Source organism: Numida meleagris, chromosome 6, assembly GCF_002078875.1.
Source record: "Numida meleagris isolate 19003 breed g44 Domestic line chromosome 6, NumMel1.0, whole genome shotgun sequence".
In the NCBI taxonomy this organism is placed as follows: Eukaryota; Metazoa; Chordata; class Aves; order Galliformes; family Numididae; genus Numida; species Numida meleagris.
Window position 1 is genome coordinate 37853492 of NC_034414.1, and position 20676 is coordinate 37874167.

The 20676-nt window shown below is 35.8% G+C and overlaps 1 protein-coding gene across 6 annotated transcripts in view; it reads right to left on the reverse strand.

The window, feature by feature from the left end:
• Positions 1–20676, reverse strand: part of SLC25A21 (solute carrier family 25 member 21) — a 238127-nt gene that overhangs the window by 45704 nt on the left and 171747 nt on the right. For all 6 annotated transcript variants that reach the window (XM_021401832.1, XM_021401833.1, XM_021401835.1 and 3 more), the window contains one exon: positions 17830–17913. In XM_021401832.1, coding sequence (XP_021257507.1) covers positions 17830–17913 — 84 coding nt within the window. The remainder of the gene's footprint in view (positions 1–17829; positions 17914–20676) is intronic.

Here is a 20676-nt window from a genome sequence, read left to right on the forward strand (position 1 = left end):
TACTCCTAGATTACTGGGAACTTTTAAAGGAATCTTTCTTTTCTGGGATTTCAGAAGGAATGTTTGGACTGTAAATGAGAAGCCACGTCTATCGGATATCCTTTTGGTGTCTGTTCACAGCACCCTGTTTTGAGAATGACTAATCACAAGAACATGCAGTTCGTAACTCTGTAAACAATAATAGTTGATCTCTTTACAGTAAAATATACATTCCTCCAGTGGAATGTCCAGTGGGAGGAATGTCACTGTGGTTATGTCATGACATTACAGTACAAGATCATGAAGAACAATCTGGGCTGCATTTTAAAATAAAGAAATACATTCAATTACAAATAAAAAAAATTGTTTTGTTGTAGTTAGTAATTGAATGAAATATTTATAAATATTGGATTCTAGCTGAAATACTGTGAGTTCGGAAGCTGGTGAATACTCAGCACTTGTTTGTTGTCATGTCTGAGGATTTGCCTTTTGCACACAATTCCTCTTTCCACGGGAATCAGCAACGACTTTGCTTGCTCATGCAAGTATTTTTTCTCTCCTTCTCTCCCTCTCTCTCTCAGTAGCCTTGACTTAACTTTACAGCTATCCTTCAGTGACCGATGTAATCATCACTGGCAATACATGGTCAAAGTTAAATATCTGATTCAAAATCTAGATGCCTAAGGAAATCCTACAGCTAAGAAAATAAACCTCAGAACAAAATACTTTTGAAAAAAGATTGTGGTTAGCTTCTAGTGAAAAAATGCATAAATAATCAATTAAAGAAATGTTCAAATTTTTAAAATTATCTTTTCTCCCCATTAATTGAATGTTTTTCCTGTGAGTACTCTAAACACCAATGATCATATTCTTATCAGGCATGTCTCAAATCCTTTTTCCAATAATAAAACACAAACTTAAATACCAGCAAGTTACTGTAAAAGAAAGACAAAATTGTTCCAAAAAGCACTTACAAGTAGATTGTATCTATATTAAATGCCTGTTTCAAATTTAATTGTTCTCCATAAGTCAGGTCAAACAAGAAAAAACAGGAAACAGAAATTGTCTAAAATAGCTTTCTTGAATTCCAGTTTACTACTTGATGCCTAGGAGACTTCAGAGACATATGCCTCTGAGCCCAATTTCAGTGAAGTCTGAGGTAATGGCTCTTCCTCTTTTTCAGAACAATAAAATGTTAGGTTAACAGTTTTGTAGACATTAACTATGTATCTCAGCAAAGATACTACAGCAGATGGAACCCTGATGAAACAGGGTCAAGTTGTACATTGGTGGACTGTACCCATTATGCTGTACAAGAGCTGGCCCTCTCCCAGGGGATGCTAATGGAGGAACTAAAGCCTTGTATCCTTTGAAAACCATGCCAAGCTGCATGCATATGCTAACAAAATAAGCAGAGATGCTGCTGCACTGCCTCAGCAAAGATGTCTATAAAAACTTGGCAAGAGGCCCCGCTCTTTACTTCTACAGTCAGTGCTATTCCTGCAGTGCAGATCTGCTTTTACAGTGTGTTTTCTTTCCCAGCAAAAACAGAAATTACTCTTCAGAGGCTGTAAATGCTCCCCCTGCTGAAGCAGTTCCCACTGCCATCTCCTGCAGTTCTGCCAGCGTGGTTTCCAGGACTCTCCCCTCTCATATCCAGCTACTCTTGGGTACACTCTCAGCACCCCAAACCTCAGCACTTCAAGACTTAATGCCTTGTGATATGATTCACCAACTACAGGCTTCAAATGCTTCACAGGGTCCCTGAATTCAATGCTGAAACACTTAATGGGACAATATAGTAAATATAATATACATATATAACATAATGAGAAAATAACATGCCATATTCTCTCAATGCAGATCTGTGCCAAGACATCCTGCCTGATTCTAATCACAATTGCTCTCTGCAGCTTTGGGTATACACGCTTTGTTGCACACTTGAGCTTTTTTTCCTGGGGTATGCTGGGAATGTTGGAGAGAGAAGTGAAGATGCAATATCTAATTCAATATGCTGTAAATATGAAGGTGATGTAACTCCAGGTACTTGAGGTATTGCAGTGCTGAGTGAGAAACAGATTGATGAAATTCCCCAGACTCAAGTTTTTTCACACAAGCAGAGAACTGGGTTTCATGAGCAGAAATGGTGAAGCATATTATAAGTTTCTCAGCAAGCAATACTGCAGGGCTCAGATTCACTCTGCAGAGTGGACACTCATTTTGTCTACAGAAGCTTTAATATCCCAGCTTTTATTGCTGTGTATGTGGCTCCATGGGAAACACTTCCTTTCATTTATGACCCATGGTTCACAATCATCCCTCAGAGAGAGACACCTATTTCTCTTACATTCGAGAACATAAGCACCTACTATTTTGCAGGGAAAACAGTGGGAAGTATTGGTTACCTCTCAACCAGAAGTTCAGGTTCAATTCTCCTTTTCCATACCTGCAAGGGATTTTTTAAAAATAAACTCATAGTCAGAGTTCAGGGAATACAAGGAAAGCCCTGACTCTCCCATGACTCCTCCATCCTGATACACTATCACAGAGCTGCAGGCCATGCTCTCTGGACAGATGTATCTTGAAGTATACAAAGTTGCAACAGTTGTAAAATGAGTGTTCCAATCTCTGCTCTCTTTCTCCTGTGACTATGAAAAGAAGCTGAAAAATGATGGTAGGCATATTCCACCAAGTGGGAGCTAAGGGTCTGAATTCTGTTTGTACAGGACTACCAATCTTTAAGCCATTGGATAAAGGAAAATATATTTCTGAGGTTGTTATTTTCCAAAAAGTTGGTAGCAGACACAACCATGCTTTGTGAGAAGTCCAATCACATGGATGCATTTCAGCACGGCCTAGGAATGCCAAGAAGTGGATTGAGCACTCCATGCATCTCCATTTGGCAACTGAGTGTGTTTTCTCAGAATATGAATTTTAGATCTAGGTGACAGTATATTTTCTGGATGTTGCTTTTTTATTTGTTCTATCAGTATTAAACCTACATTTTCTATTATGGTCCAAAAAGAATAGTTTAACTTGGGTTAATTTAGATTTTTTAAATTAAAAGAGGAATAACTACCATTTGGAAAAATAGCAGTTTATGATTTGTTCAGGAAGGAGCATCAGCACTTATGATATTGTAACTATTGGTACGCATTTTCTTGATCAGTTAAAATGCATCTGTGCACAACTGGCCTTATAAGTAGCTGTATTTATAAGCAATTCACATTGTAGCTTTCCAGTACCTCCCAACACTTCATCACTGCTATCCGCAACATTTGCTGGGACAACCTAAATTCTAAAATTAAAAATGAGATCTTTCATAAATGAAAAGTATTACAGTTTCTCGAAAATAAATGGTTAGGAAAAATAGCATAACAGACGATGCCTGGCCCACACATTTCAGTTATTGCCCAAATAATTTTGAGTTCAAATCTTATACAATTCCCATGATTTTTAGAAATGCCTGTTAGACACCTGTTGCCACAATACATGTATATTACTTATATGGCAGAATTATTGGTATTCAAATTCTGCTTTCCACACTGGATATCTCAAAACCTTTGGCAATCACAAAATTAATAATTTTATAATTTAATATACTGTCTTAAACCCAAATTTAGGAAATATAAAAGACATAGAGGGAATGCAAAATAATTTGGCAAATAATCTGCAATTTTGCAGGTCACTAATGAATGTAGAAAGAGTACAGTGTTTATTTGGAGCCCATGGCACTGTAGACTGTAATGAACACACAGCAGGACAAACGCAAATTTATGTGCTATGCTATGAAATGTAATATGAGTTTCATTTTGAATGAAGTAACCTACTCATCACAGACGGAATCAAGGAATCTTCTAAGAAGTAGGAAAGCAGCAACAACATGTACTTGACAAAGATCCTGGATTTCTTTTTGGCTTAAAAAAATAAGAACCTGAACTTGCACACTTTGAGTAATCTGCATTTAAATTCACCCTTTTCCTCTACTGAAAAACAAATCTCGTTGCTTACATGAATTCAAAAGAACACATTCCAGTTCTCAGATTATCTTAATCTTACATTGTAACCTTTCAGTACTACTTTTGGAAATTTTTGTTCTTACTCACCTGTCTTTGTGTCACCTTCTGGTGTAGACCTCTTCCCTTCTCTCCAACTACCACAGCTGCCCAGATCCTGTCTGTCAGATATCTGCTAACAGTATATTTCTTAGAGGAGATATCTCAAGAGTTAACACACAAAACTATGGATATTTCAGTGTATCTCCCCTGCCTTCCCCCTTTTCTATTGTTTTTTTCTTTCTTTCTTTTCCCCAACATGTGTGCTCAATACTCATTTACTTCTTTGTTTTAGAGATTTAGAGAGAATAGCATAAAGGACAGCACGTAACACAAATGGAGAATATATAAAAATAACGAGAAGAAATGAATCTGTATAATACTACCACTGGCTGGAGTATGAAAATGGGCACTGACTGACAATTTTGGGTTGGACTTCAGGGGAGTATTAGTTCTATTAGCATTATACTATTGTCTACTTTGTCATGACATTCTACCTCCCAAAAAAAGCCTATTCATAATGTCATTTGAAATAGGAGTTGCTATAGAAAACATACTACCTAGTAAGTAAACAGTTACATGGAACCTTTATGGCTCTGACTATAATTAACACCCCACTAGCCTATAGTCATGTTAAACTGTTGTGCATCCAAGGTTAGTAAAAAATAAGGTCTGACACTTGAATAGATTTTGGTTTAAAGCACTCTTTTTTTTTTTTCACATGTACTATCTTCATTTATATAGCGGAATATAAAAAGGAAATTCATTATTAATACAACACCAGAAAGAATTTTAGTGAATTATAAATGCTTTGGCCACCACCTGAACTTCCCACAAAATTTGCACGAAACAGATTTTGGTCAAGGACAGATTTTAACAGCCTACAAAACTTTTTAACTCTGTCTTTATCAGAAAAACTTCCAGAATAATGCCAATAAGAAAATAAAGTATAAAATCAGAGTGCAGTCTTCAAAATCTAGAATAGGAATAAGAAGGATCATGGAAAAAAAAGATAAAGGAAATACTGTGTTAATATTTAACACCTCAAGCCCTGTTTTGATTCTTTTATGATTTATTTAATCAGGTTCTATGATCAATTCTCTGTATGGCTCCATCCTTAATAAAACAATTTGTGCAGGACATAAACTTTAAGATATAAAGAAAGATTTATGTTAAAGTTACAACTTAGGTGTAAAACCATATATAGTGAGAAATTAGAAAATATTTTCATGACAGCCTTGAGTTCCATGTCTTAAAGGACAAAGAATATTAAAGGACTGATACGAAGACCATAAAGTCAACAGCATACTTTCCATTGACTTCAGAAGGATGTGAATCAGGCCCTTAAAGTAAAGTAGCAACTCATTTAGTACTGACTGCTAAATTTATAGCACTTCTTTATTTTCTCTAAGCATAACAGCTTCCATTCATCAGACTGCAGTAACAAAGCTGTAACCCGATATATGACAAATATTACAAGCTCAATGGCTGATGTCCATTACTGACGGGACCTGCTCACCATTTAGAAAAGATTGGCACTGAAGGATTACTGAGCAAACATAGCACCTGAAAAAACTTGCATGCAGAAGTCTGTCATCAGGTGTGTGATCGAGAGCATTATCTGAGAACTCTGGCTCTTTATCTTCAGTTGGAAACTGCTGTAATTGCCAACAACTCTCAACAAAGAGCTTCCGTCATGGAAGGCTGAGACACCGAGCCAGTCTGGTGATGGTTTACCTTCCCAAGGCTTCATTCCTTTTTATGGATCACCTGAGACCAAGCAGCACACCAGTCTCTAATAGCTTAAATAGCAGGACAACCTAGCAAACTGATGACTATCAAGGGAAAGCCAATCCTTTTTGGTAGAAAGACAAAATTCCAAGCATTCCCTCACAGTAATTGAGAAAGACCTACTTCTCAAGCTGCATTTTCCCAAACCCTTAACAGAATAATTAAGACAACTTTTTTTTTTGCAATTAATTCTGAGCATTTTGCAAGGATTGCTAACTCTTCCTGTATGAAACTGTTCACTAGTCATTTTTTCACCTTTTAAACCACTATAATTGTTCTCATGAGAACACTATATCCCTTTGCCTTTTCCTCTTTTTCTAGATAAAATTTCCAAAATTTTCTGAGAAAGCTTATGAATATAGTAATTTTTATAAAAGCATAGTTATTTTTCTTATATTTTTGAAGTATAAAAATATAACAGGTATAAAAATAACTATTAGAACTTTTAAAAAACATTATTTACAATTAACATGAACTGCTGAAATATTGATGGCGATATTTTATTTTTCTTAAAATTATGAGAATATATTTAATTTCAATGTGAATTTTTTGTAACGTACCTGGAACTTCTGGTTTGTTTTTTATGCATTTCTTTGCAAAAACCTACATTTTTAAAAATGAATTTATAATTACCAGTTTATTAAGAAAACATTTAAAAAAGAGATGAAATAATATGTTGTAAATTAATAAATATGCAAATCCAAATCTGAAGATTATCAAAGCATTTTTTGTTTGTACTTTCAAAAGTAGAGACATGTTATGTAAGACTACATTACATCAAAGGCTTAAATGTATGTTAGTACTTTACTTTTATCCACAAAAATGGATTCTTCTAACAACAAAAGAACATTACCTATATGTTAAATGGCAATTCCTATCAGAGATAGACAACATTTCCAAATAAAAATGATGTAAAAATTCACTTAGCTATGTAATTTTTTTAAATTATGAAGTATTTTATACAGAAAGCTATTTACATTTCTATTTTTTCTTGAAGAAATAAGTGGATCTTATAAATGGATTTTCTTATAAAAATCCATTGGGGGTTTTGAAAAAAAAATCCTGTTACGTCAGGATATATATATATATATATTTAAGAAGGACTCAAATAATGAAGAAATGAGTTTTATTAAGAAATGCTTTAACAGTAAGTAATCTTAGCCCATATCTACACTAAGAAGAATCTGGAGCATAGAACTATTTGTTCCTGCCATGGAGTTCAACTGCTACAGAAAACAGTGATTAGATGTATTGGTTTTTGGCTACCAAATTCCTATGATGCAGAAGTGTCTACTTATTATGGAAAATTCAATTTATCAGATTAAAAGAACCTCCCAAAATCTTGCTGTACTTGAGACACCCAATGCATGACAGTCAGCTCCAGAGCACTGCATACACAAGTCCAGGCAAAGCCAAAATATGCAAAAATACACAAACAGTGAAGGCAAGCTGTAAAAAAAGTGCATTTCTGCCCAGATGGGAATTTATCTTGTATTCATAACTGGAGCCAATCTTTCAGTGAGAGTTACTGCCCCATATGCTGCATGAAAGCTTCAGAAATTTACTATGGATTGTCAGCCTGCTAACCGTGAAAGGACCTTTCTACACTAGATAGAAAGACAGAACGCAACAGTACACTTTTTCTGTGCTTATATGCATGCATTCCTTTAAGAAGATGCAACATGTTATACATACAGCACATTTGATGCAGGCATTTTCTACAATCAATTAAAATTACTTTTACTACATTAAAGTTATTATTTTTACTTGTACAGCAAAAAACATCAACAGACTGCAAGTAAAATCGCATAAACAAAGAATGTGAAAGCTAAAAATCCCCACATCATACATATTTAGAATTTTATATTCTTCAGAAAGGCAATTGGCATGACAGGCAAGAGAACTATTTGTTTTTCACAGTTTGATTCTCGGAGTCATATGGAATGTAATGTGCCTTGAAATATGAATTAGCGTTCTACAGAAAATATACTTTTCCGAAATATTTCCATATGTAATGCTAATTCTTCATTTTACCTTGTTTTATTTAAGATACATTCTATTGAAAAAACTACACATAACTATAAAATATTGATAGATTTACACTGCCTTTTCATCTGGATTACTATTATATTATACTAATAATACTATTATTACTATTATTATTTTTGTATTTATTTAGATGAATAATTTTTCCTCCATGGTCAAGCGCAGATATTCTCAGCATCTCATTTACTGGATTTCTTTTGGAATGTGAAGCATAACACACAGAAAATCATCAACTGGAGTAATGAATATTGCAAACAGAAAAGCAATTGGTGATGGTGTTAGAGGGAACGATCAGCACACCCAGCACTGACAGCTGCATTGGCAGCTTTACATCTCCACAAAATGTTCTCCTGATGAAGTTACATTTTAAAAGTTTATCATATAATGGTATTCATCTTACAACATTTAAAAAGAAGCTAAAGTAATGTAGTAGGGGAAAAAAAATGAGGAAATGTTTTTTCAGCATAAATAGTTAAAAAAAGTTGTTAACAAAAATGCTGAAGATAACATATAATTAATGTGCCTTGAAAACATGAAAATGATGTGTATCAAAAAATATATATAGCTGTTCTAATAGGTAATCTTATAAATATAATCTTATTACATCTCCATAATTTACAGCTAAAACAATGAGCAAATTGTGCAGTGTAAAGCTCAAATTACTCCTGGAGTGAAAATGTTTTTATCAGGGAATGCAATACTCCATTTTGCGAAGGATTTTCACCTGCATCTTTTAGAGATTAAATATTTGAGGGACTGAAACAAATGAGAGTTATATATAAATAAACAACTGAGGATGACAGTAATCAAACCGATTGGCATAAACGAGACAAAACTTTGTTTTTAGATGTACCAAGTGAAGAAAATGATGTTAGACGAGCTAAACATATGCAAATTAGAGAACTGTAAAAAAGCAAATCCAGATTTTTAAGAAGTTTTTCCTTTTCAATTTACAACTTATGGACTTCTATTTTAAAAAGAAGGCTTTTGACTTGAAACACTGTTGCTTATTTTCACATACATGCTTCCTGCAATCCAAATAAAAATGCTTTACTTTGCATTTTACGCTGTCTGCCAGGTATTTCCTGTGAACATCCCATCTAAAATCTCTTGGTCCTAGTAACTAATATCTTTAAAGAAAATCCTGGCAAAACTACAGTTCTAATCTCCGTGAGCAGCCGTTTTAAAAAAAAAGCTGCTTTAGTTGTGTTGACAATCACATTTTAAACTGATTCCTTCCAGATGAAAAGATGCTTTTTCAAACACTGCAATAAAAGTGTAAAGTCAGCTGTTCCAAGGATATAAAAGTGATTTATCTGTTCTCTAGTCACTGCTTTTCCCCTGGTACAGCGGAATTTTTCTTTTAAGGAATAGGTTAACAATTCATTGCTACTAGAATCACAAATCACAGAGAAGTAAACAATTTGCCTCTAAAAGAACTGCAACACATAACTGAAATTAATTTTGAATTTCAAGATGCATATGTGATTGTGATTGCGTTTATGAAATGTTAACCAATAATGGCTAGATTTACCTAACAAACACAGTTAATTTTGGCAGCTGACTATTGACAATGTCATATGCAGATTTTGGAGATATTACCTTTGATAGGAAAGAGGCAGTGCATGGATTCCAGCTCCTTTCCTCTACCTGCAGCTAAGCCTGACAGCGCTGCACAGGTCTGGGTTAGAGAGCTCCTTCAGCCCTCCGTCAGGGCTAGAAGCAGTTGTGCTCTTTATAAATTAAGTTTTAATTCTAGTGGCAGAATATATATGCCATTTCAGAAATGGAAAGTAGCACAGGGACAGACCCCCCTGAAGCAGCATGATCCAGAAATAGGACTTATGCAGAAACCAGCCTTTCCATCTTGAAACAGCAAGTCATTAGATCTTTGCTCAGAGGACATGCAGTCTGGCCATGACAACTGCTGGCAATGCCTTAGTTCCTGACCTGAAAGCTCTTAGCTCACTAGCTGAGAATTTTCTCACAGCTCCGGGCGAGCCAAGGAAGTCCTGCAAAAGGGTGACACGATGGGCATGGTGGGAGTCCTTCCCAGCTTCCCAACTCTAGATGGCTCTGCTTAGCATCTCAGTTGCCTGTTCTCTCCACTGAGCGCTGCTGGCTCAGGGCTCAGCACTATATTGCTGTGCCAAGTGGGGCAAAATTGTCCCCACTGAGGTCTCAGGTGAGAGCCCCTGCCTGGAGGAGCATTTGGCAGTGATGCTCTTCACTCTCAGAGAACACGATGTTTCAGAAAGTATAATATTTTCCGTACTCTAGACTCAAAGGTGTTTTTTAAAAAAGGGTAATTATTACATTGCTCTCTTTAAACAATATGACAAATACACCTGAATCCGGCAAGAAACAAATGTGGTAAAATGATAAATATTTTTGAGTGTGCACATCATAGGGACTAAAAATTAAAGCCCTGCTTGTATTTTGCTAACTAAAGCAGATAAAGGGAGATTGTAAACAATCCTTGGTGAGTATCACCTTACTACTGTATCTTATAATGCAGTCACCTATTTCCAAACCAAACCGTACAGAAGCTATTGCTATAAATATAATCATATAAAGAGCTATATTTATGTGGAATTAATAGAACACAGAGACACCCAAGGAACTGTAAGTCTAAGATTAAAACAATCTGAAAATATTTGAAATCTAAAAAAATATGACTTGAACCAATCTTTAAAAATACAAAACAGATACCCAGCATAAACTGGCCTTAGCAAACAGTAACAACTAAAACCAGTTAAGGCCTGGCCTTTTCACTTCTAAGGTGCTTATAAGATTTACATAATTTCATCGTGTTCTTTTCCTATGGGAAATAAAGGACCATGTGCCTCATCTTTAAGGCATCTGATCCTCAGAAGTGATTCTCTAAAAGTGTCCCTGTTTACTGTGTTGCCATATATACCAGATCAGATTTTGCAAGTAAAACGTCTGTCTGTCAGTAATAAAAATGTGGTTGGCCAAACGCTGCCTGCAGTTTCACTAGTGCAACCTCAATGTATTCCAGAAAGCTACACACATAAAACTAGGAATAAAAGTTTTTCACATTCCAGAGCCATTTCTTATGTTTTCAAGTGTTAACACATGAAGATGGGGGTAGGGAACCTATGGTGAGGAACAGAGAATTGCTGTGTGAGCAGGATGATGAAAACCTGCTGACAGTAACATTGGTGTAAGTGCTCTGGCTGTCTGCAGGCAGTGCAGCCCATTCGGCAGGGCACCAGGTTTGCTGTCAGGATATCTGGCTACAGGCATAAAACTGCCCCCAGCTCTGCAGAGGGCCACAAAACAGATTGCCCCAAAAGTGTTCAGATCCCTTATGAATTAAGAGCTTGAATAAAAAAAGCACAATTCTTTGTCCAACACACACACTCTGAAGTGCTCAGATATTAACATGTTACTGAGGGATAAACAAATTACATGGTGTCAGGCTGCTTCGTGAGAAACATCCGTATTCATGCTCCTGTCCACACCTACTCTACTGGCTGGTACTTTACACACCAGTATCCCCATCTTTACAGAAAAGACGATGATGCTTCCTTTTTCAGCAAGGTGTTTTGAGACCTATAGATTAGAAAAATGGTTTTCAGCTTTGTTTTGTGACTGATCAGTGTTGCAAAAGCATCCAGTCACTTGGGCCTGTTGGCAAAACTTTACCAAATTATGAACAGGGTCATTTTTTATCTTCAAAGAGACTAAAAGAATGTATGAATATTTTACAAATAGGTATGCATACATGTGTACATGCATTTTAAAACGTTACCAGGGATCAACATTTCCTAAGATTTTTGCTGTTTTTACTGGGAAATGAGACAAAATTTAAATATCAAACGTGAATGTTAATTTACTGAACAAAGCACAATACACATCACCTTCACATAACCAAAAGATTCTCCTTTGCGGCAATACACAATGTAAAACCTTGTAAGCATAATATCACAGTCTTAAAGTAAATAATCAGAAAAAACTGTCAGCTAACATTTCTGCCTTTCTCTTCTCCAAATTTAAAAGCAATCTTAATGATAATTTTACCCAAGGCTGTTCCATCATTAAAATTTTATGGCTTGATGACCATTCAAGGTAAAAACACAAATGATGGTTTTAAGATGCAAGTGCAAACAAACTATAGACAACCAAATGAAGCTGAAAACAGTAAGATCAGATAGCTATGATATTACACATAGGTCTATAAGGAGTAAGAGGAGGAGTGAAGTGAGAGTAAATGGCACCGGGAACAGCTGTGTTGTATATGCTGTATGTATACAGAGTGAAGGATAAAGAGTGATATGCTATTGACTATGGACTAAGTGGATTCAGAATAGGTACAGATAGATATTTTGATATTGTAGTGCCTTTTTTTGTATCTTCACTGTCATGTTAGCAAGATTTGCACAACTATTATGAGTTTGTAGGGCAGACGTAAGACTAGAAAAGAGATTCATCTCTGTGTAGATATTTCTGAAGTACAAGTGCTAGCAGACCTTTCTAAGTGTTCATGTGGAAGTTACTGATCCTGTAGTAGGGGGCAGTAGAGAAAACATGCCTTCAGCTAGCAAGAACACAGTCTTCAAAAGTGCTGATGCCGGTGGGTCTGTGTGAAGGAATTAGGTTCCTGAGAGCAGTGAGCAAACGTAGGTCCCAGTTCACCTCTGCTCCTTGTGGCATAGGTGTTAACATGAAATCAAAGAGTTGGGCAGATATCTGCGGGAGGAAATAACATCTTAATCTACCACTTCTGTTTGCTTCAGAGCACTCAGTCAGAGCCTGAAGTCTGGTCTTTTGATACCACGGGAATTTATGCCTCCAGTAAGTAGAAATGGATTTCTGCTTCATAACTGCTAGCTGGGAAAAGGGATTTTTGGCATGATTAACCATGTCACACTTCCCTGGTAGACAATTTCACTGAAAGATTCATGCACAAAGTAGCCAAGTATTTGTATCTTGCATAACATTTATTTGGCAGACTCTTGATATGCCTCCTCAGCCCAGCTGGAAGAGCAGACATACAGCTAGGCCCCAGGAATGGGCAGCGATGAGTGCTGGTGAGTATCGGAGACCAGAGCTCATCTGCAGGGCTGGAGTTCCTGCAAGCCTCCCTTCCTGACCTGCTGACAATTAGAAGCAACAGAGTATCATCTGCAGCCAGCTGAGAATGCTAGAGTCCAAGAGCAGGGCTTCAGCACTCATTGTAGAGACAGGACAAATGGGAGTGCTAGCAAATTCCTTAATCAATGAATTATTGCCGATAGCAAATCAGCCAGGAATCCTCCAGCTTCTGCACGTTTGCTGACAACTCAGCATTCATTCAGCTCCCGCTTAGCCTTGGCTGTTCTCCCACCTACCCCACCCATAGCTAACAAGTTCCATGCAGCTTTAAAGCCTAATCCCACCAATGTGTGAGTCAGGGTGCTGCTCAGTAAAAGAAAGGTGTGTGGTGATATAGGCACTTATAGGTATAACTGAGTGGAAAGGCTGCACTGAGAAGACAGAAATAGTTATAAAGCTTCTTGGGCTTTTTTTTTTATTGAGAGGTTCCTTCCCAAATCAAATTCAACGTGAATAATCAAATTACTCAGCAGAAGTAATGAGGTCTTAAATGATCAATGACTATTGTGTTTTGTAGTTTCCCAGGACCATCTTAGCTCTAAGAAAAGCTAACAGAACTTTAAACTGTAACATACTAAAATGTTGAGTTATGAAATTAGAAACCAGGACACTACTACCCTTTCTGTTTCAGGCATGCTAATGAACATATGAAAAAAGTAACAAGTTTCCTTACAAAGCGCCTGTCAAAAAAGCCAATTGTAAGCCAGAACATTTATTGTTAAAATTATGAGCCCATGAAAATTTAAGTTTATATGGACAAAGTTGTTTACAGACCCAAAATAATGGCATCTTTCATTTTAGTGCTACTCTAAATTAAGACAGTGCAGATGGGCATAGTTTTCCATTCCTAATACGAGACACAACACCACATGTCTTTAATATAAAGCTATACTGTTGGTCTATTCTTACATTTCATATTCATATCTAAGTCACTATCAAAGTAGTGAGTGAATACAAATGTAGTGAAGATGTCAACAATACAAGAATCAGTCATCTAACATGGTCAATCTCTTATTTGTAGGACCTAAAAACAATGAAAAGTTTTCACTATTAATGGTTTCAGTTAATCCTCTATCCAAACATTTTCCCCAATAAACATCAGATTATTTTTATGTTGGCTATAAAGCTGTCACCCCTCAATAAACAGATATACTCCTGGTGGTTTTACCTCTGCTGTCAAAGATCCGTCAATACATGCAGCATCTCGTAAGTGAAACCAGAGAAATGCAGAGGCAAGGCTCCTAGTGAATATAGCCAAGCAGAGTTTGCTCAGGGAGGATTCATGAAGCTGCCGTCCCTATGCAATTGGCAGCAACTGGAAGGTTCCAACACAAGCTCACAAGAGCCCTGTAGTGAATACTCACAACTGCCTTCAATAGAAAACTATGTGACCTTTAATGCTCTGCTAGGCTGAGCCTTCCTTCAGTGAGTCTCAATTAAATTTTATGTTTTGTGGCCCCCCTTTTCTTGTAAGACAAGAAAAGAGTTCAAGGGATGGATCCCCATGGAGGAAATTTATTTCCATCTAAAGAGCTCTTCAAAGTTTGGGAGCTGGGGGAAGGGAGCTATTGTAGCTGGTTTTTTTTTATTATTATTATTATTTTTTATCTCTCTGTATTTTTTTCTTTAAGAAATTTCTAATGTTTTGTGAAAAAAAAATAATCTTCAGAATCTTTGAAAAGGACACTATTTCACCTAGTGGATAGACTGGAAACATTTTCTCTGCCCTTTTCATTACAGCACAGAGGAAATCAGAGTGATGGTTAAAGAAATCCTGGCCACCATTTCTGATGAAAGAGTTTTTCATGAAAATATCAGGTTATTACTGAGATGCTGTAGTAACAGACACCAATTTTCATAAGGAGAGATAGAAGCAAATTAAATTTTTACATACATATTAATAAATGCAAGTACTTTTTACACCAATTCTGCAAATCTACTCTTCATATAACCTGAACATGGTACAAAAATTAATGCAATGGAGTGATCTTCTTACCTGTCTGAACTTGGCTCTAGCATTCTAGCTCACTGTGGTTGCTATTATTGAAAATGCAAGTACAGAGGAGCCCAAGCACTGTTCCTGGATGTAAGCATTTTCATGAGCAGGCCACTAGTAAAATTTCTTCTTCCGCTATGTTCCCAGACTTTGTGAATTTGTTTTGTAATCAACGTAACATAAAATTACGTATGCTGGGAGGCAATTCTAAGCACTAGAGTGAGGTGCATAGATCCCTTATATCAGTGTACACAAAATTGATTATCTCTAAAAATCAATATAAAATGATGAAGGAGGCATTGCTTGGGGCAGTTTTAATGGAATAGACATGGGGCATCATTTCATTTGACCCTCTCCCAGTTTTACATGCTCAAGTCTGGATACCTTATGTGTTGTTTATGTTTACTTGGTATCTAAATATGAAGCCCTTTCTTGGTGCTCTCTTCTGCATAATTTAGTGGCCAGCCAAGGAGAGGGTATTTGGGTTGAAGGTTTTCACTAACATAAAGATTTCACAATCATCCCTCTCATTTCCCTTCAAGTGTCACAATCACCAACCTGCAGAATCTGGACAACTTGCGCAGAAGGGAATAACAGACTCGAGGATTCAGACAAGTGTATTAGGTTTAGTTGATTACTTTTGTTTATTTTTAGCCAACATTTAAGATTATATTTTATCTGAGATTCACCTATTTTTTGCCTTGTGCTTACTACTGATGACTAATTTAATGTAAATTTCTGTCCCTAACTTTCTGGACAGAAGTAGATACTCATAAGAATTTGCTTTTAGTTTACATCAGTATAGTCTATATTTGCAACTGATAGGTAAAAATCTCCAGTAGCTCTACCCTGATGGAAGTTTAGTGCAAGTCCCTGCTCAGTAGTTATTTAAATCTAATAATGTCATGTAATCATCTTTCATTCGTGGTTAAAGTTTCAAGCCTTGATACTCATAAATTTATAGAAAAAAATCTAGTTTTGTTCAAGTATTGAGGCATAAGTATTCCACAGAAAAAAGGCCACAACATTCATCTTTCTTCTCTGAAGCTGATTCACAGACCCTTCAACATTTCTCCACAGTCAAAAAGTTTATGTGTGCCAAGTAGCATACTAACACATCACACTGACAATTGAGAAAGTAAAAACAAAATCAAATCCATTGAATGGACATAGCTGTATCTCTGAGAAGCATTTGAAGAGTAGAACATATAAAAAAATGAAAGATAAAGCATTTATTCCCTTTCCCCCCGAAATTAATAATAAGGCAAAGATATCTTACATGGTACATTGAAACCTGCAGTGTCCTACTGCTATTTTATCCATGTGGGTTTTATAAATATTTAATCACACAATCCAATCATACAGGCAATAAAGCAAGATCCTAAATAAATTAGCTTGGAAGCAGTCTCTTGATTTAGACTCATTCTCCGGATATGCCTCCCCATTTTCATTTTACACTTTTGAGACTCGTTCAGTAACATAAAAATAACAGTGAGTTTGGGTGAGATAAATAGACTTAATGCTCACTGATTTAAATATTGAATCTAGTTCTGAAAAAAATTAGATCGACATGATAATAAATATTACTACCTTTCTATTGAAAAAGCATAAAAAGTGTTCTTTCTAGAAGGAATATACTCAATTTGGAAAACCCCAGAAGCCACAAATTATGATTTTTGTGGTCCTTCTAGCTCTGGGGCTTTTCAGCACCTTGTAGGTATAGTGCACAGCATTAGTCTTTCATCAGAAATAAATTTATCACTGACAAGGGCAAATGTGACAATTCGCCCTTTTACCATCTTTGTGAAACATCTCTACGTCTCTCCTTAGCAATTCAAATCTAATTCTATATCTATGTACTTATGTAGTGTAGTTTAGCTAATTATATCTACAAGAAAATAAATTGGTCTAGTTCTTCATTTTCACTGGTATTTTTTTCCAGTGCAACTTCTGGACACAAGAAATCTGTGCCCTGCTGCACTTACATTGCCTGCACATGTGGTATCTATACTGCTCTTTATGAGCACAGCTCCATTTTGTTCAATATATGGACAAAAAGAGGTTGCAATTATGTTTGCAAAGTTCTTACGGAAAGTCTACCAGCTACTCAAAACTGAGATTGACTAATTAGAGCTACCTTGATTAAAGGCTAGCTCCTGAAGAGCTCCCGTGGATAACAGGCTTAACTAAGCATGTGATCAGTCCCATTACATTCACTGGCTTTAACAGGACTGGCCATAAAATTAAGTGTGTATTTATACGCCTCTCTGAATCAGAGCCCACGTCCCTTCGAGGAGCTGTGGCTCAGAGAGCAGTGGTACCTTCTGAAGCCAGTTCGATTCAGGTGACTAAGGCCCATAAATTCTCTTCTATATTCTGTCCAATTGAAAAGTTGTGGAATTTTACTCACAGAGGTCTTGGAATCATTGCATACCACAGCTAACTGGGAATATCTGTTCATCAGAGCTTGGAAACAAGCATTTCACTCAACTCAAGCTCAGGCTGAGCTAGTTCAGAAAACCAGGAAAACAGGATATAAGAGCCTAGACACTGAAATCCACTGCTGTGGCCTTCCAGCTCCCAGCACTGAAGCAGAGTTCACTCAAGTGTCTGCACAGCTGTTCATCACAGTCTTTAAACATATCCTAATGGCAAAATTTGGGATTGTGAGTGGAAGCAATGCTAGGACTTTTCACATTGTGATCATTATGTAAGTCTAAATGTTTGCTGAATTCTGATAGTTGCATTAAGAGTGAAATATAAAGAGGATCTAATGTCTGGAAAATGGGTGATTAAAAAAGGTCACATAAAATTGACAATTTTAAAAACATATAGTCTTACCCTTCTCTCTGGAAAATAGTCCTAAAACAGTCCCCCAGGCTCTTGTAACTGGTCGGATCAGTTTTCCCTCTTTGAATTTGGAACCTAAAAAAAATACAATTTACATCACAGCATGAGAAGTTTGGGATTTTAAGACACTTTTAACTTTCCAATTTTTATATAAAAGGAGTTTTAAAGGTCTTTTTACGTATCTGATTCATTATTATATACTGTTCCTGATATACTTATTAACACTGTTTTCATAGAAGCTGTTAAACCAAGGAAAAATAGAGCTTTAGTAGTAGCTTTTTTTGTAGTTTATGGAACTCGCAGTATAACTATCACCTTTGACATTTACACCTCTTTCTAGTTGTTTGAAAAATAAGCTGTTAACCCTGTGCCTGATCCAAAGCCCACTGAAATTAATGGGAGCCTTTGAATCAAACCCTGTTTTTGAAATTCTGAAATGGAATACTGGCAAGTGCTTCACTCTGAAATGAGTCCACTGTGCAGTTTCTTTCTTTTTATATCTGATGCAATTTCAATAAAAATCAATCAGAGACATGGCCATTTCCCACAGTTTATTAAGAAGACAAACAATAAAACAAAACAAGGAATTATTTTAATTAAAACTCTGTTTTCTCCATTCATATTTTGACAACAATAAACATTTCAACAGAAATGTTAACCCTGGAAAGGAAAATCAAGATTTTGATTTACGATTGTAAACATATTTTTATTTACAATTTTTGATTAGCAACAGTAGGATTAACAAACTATATTATTTTATTCAATATCCCGGTTAGATTATCCTACTTTTTGCAGTTTTAGAACTGCAGACAAGACATTCAATGAAACAGTATGGATAAATCTCAAATACATTTTTTGCAGTAAAATATCTTCTATAACTGTTGAGATTACTATATAGAATTCCAGCCAACCAAAAACCAAAACAAACACTGATAGAAGCAGTAAGAGCCCTCTATCAGGCAATCATTAATTGGCTTTATCACTAAGTATAATAAGAATGTTTTCTGAATATATAAATTTCTTTTGAAAAAGTAATAACCATTGCTCTTCTTAGAAACATCTATTGTTACTTATTCTGATTACCACACTAGCTCTCATTAAAATATAGAGGTATGAAGGTACTTTTAACTATGTGTTAAATAGTAGTGCTTTCTTTCTCACCAGAATTCAGTAGGATCAAATCAATGTTTATACTGGGACAAAAGACATTTATTGTTTTAAACATCAGTATTTCCTAAGCTGTGTTCTGTGCTAACACATCTAAAGTTTTATTCACTTTGAGGAAAAAAAATCCAGTGATGTAATATAATTCTTTGGGTAGTTATGAAAGCAAGCCCACACCTTTTTTGAAAACAGTCAGAAGGAAACACTGAGCCCTCCATAGTCCTAATAAAAGTAGTTCAGGCACATCTGGGATCTCTATCTGGGGTAACCTCTTTTATTAGCAGGAGAATGTGCTGCCAAGTTGGCAGAGAGGAGAATGCTATTCAATAGGCTTACGCTCAAATAAGAGCTGATGCATAACATTTTGTCTGAAAAGAACCCTGGGGAAGGCTAATAGTTGAAAATGCCTCAGTGTCATTGCACTAAGTCCAACAGTAATATCAGCTACAGAAGCTTTTACATTGCGGTAATCAAACAACCAACATTATAATAGAAAGTAGACTATTCAAATATGAATATCTGTAGAATTTGATTATTTATACCTTTTTGCAAAATTGCAAAAATTCACCAGTAAGTTAGCTGTTCTCATGTACATATTTCAAAAGGAAAGTTTTCATAACCCAAAGCTTTTCTCAAGTTTCAAGATTCGTCTGACTTGTAAATTCAGAACAAAGCATTACTGTTTCTAAAGCATCCTCAGAATAATGCACCCTCCTTCTCTCTTGCCCTGCATATGCTCAAGCTTATCCTTCCAGAACATATGCAAGGTTCCCAGCTAAGCGCACATGCACAAGTGCTTGTAGAACAGCAGCATTAATCACCCGCTGTGCACATCAACAACACTGTGAAAGTATGTTATATAATTTGGCTTTACAACTATACTTTGTCAATTTCTCAAATATATTTAAATGACTTACTAAAAATACATCTTTGATAGCAATACTGAATATCATAGCAAAATACATGAAATAATAAAATATGTAATTTATTTCAGATGAAGAAACACAGGGACAACTTCTCACTAAAAAGTTAAATAAAAGGGATTTGCATTTATTTTTATTTTATTTCATTTTGTTTTAAAGTAGATAAGGCTTTAGTACTAAATGAGTCCATTTGTAACACTGAGTCACATGAGTAACATATTCCCTCCTTTAGGGTTTTTGGATCCATTCCTTCCCTAGTAAATCTTTTTTATAGCTTTAACAGCAATCCTAAAATACATGCCAATTATGTGCTTCAACCTAGATCTGCGAATTGGATTCTTTGATTTAGAATTGTTTGCCTCAATAAAATCATGTGTAACTTTTTAATGAACTAGCTAATTGATCACCAGCACTTGTTATAAGAAGCTCAAGGAGGACTTGAAAAAATGTGTGTTAGTTTTTCTGGAGGCAGCAGCCTGTATTACTAATCTTATTAATAAAGAAGAGTGAAAGCATTCACTTCAGAAAACAATCTGGCCTGTTTTTAATGATTGTTTAGAGGTATGAATACTACTGGGGGATTCATAATGGCTTTCTCTGCTTCAAATCCGTTTCTTTCTAAAAACATTATAAAACCCTTGAATTTCATGCATTTTTTGAAAACTGGATGTCTACCTTGCAAGATACTAGCTTTGCTAAAACAAAAATGATAAACAAATCTATAAATAAAATCAGAGCACTAACTTCTGAT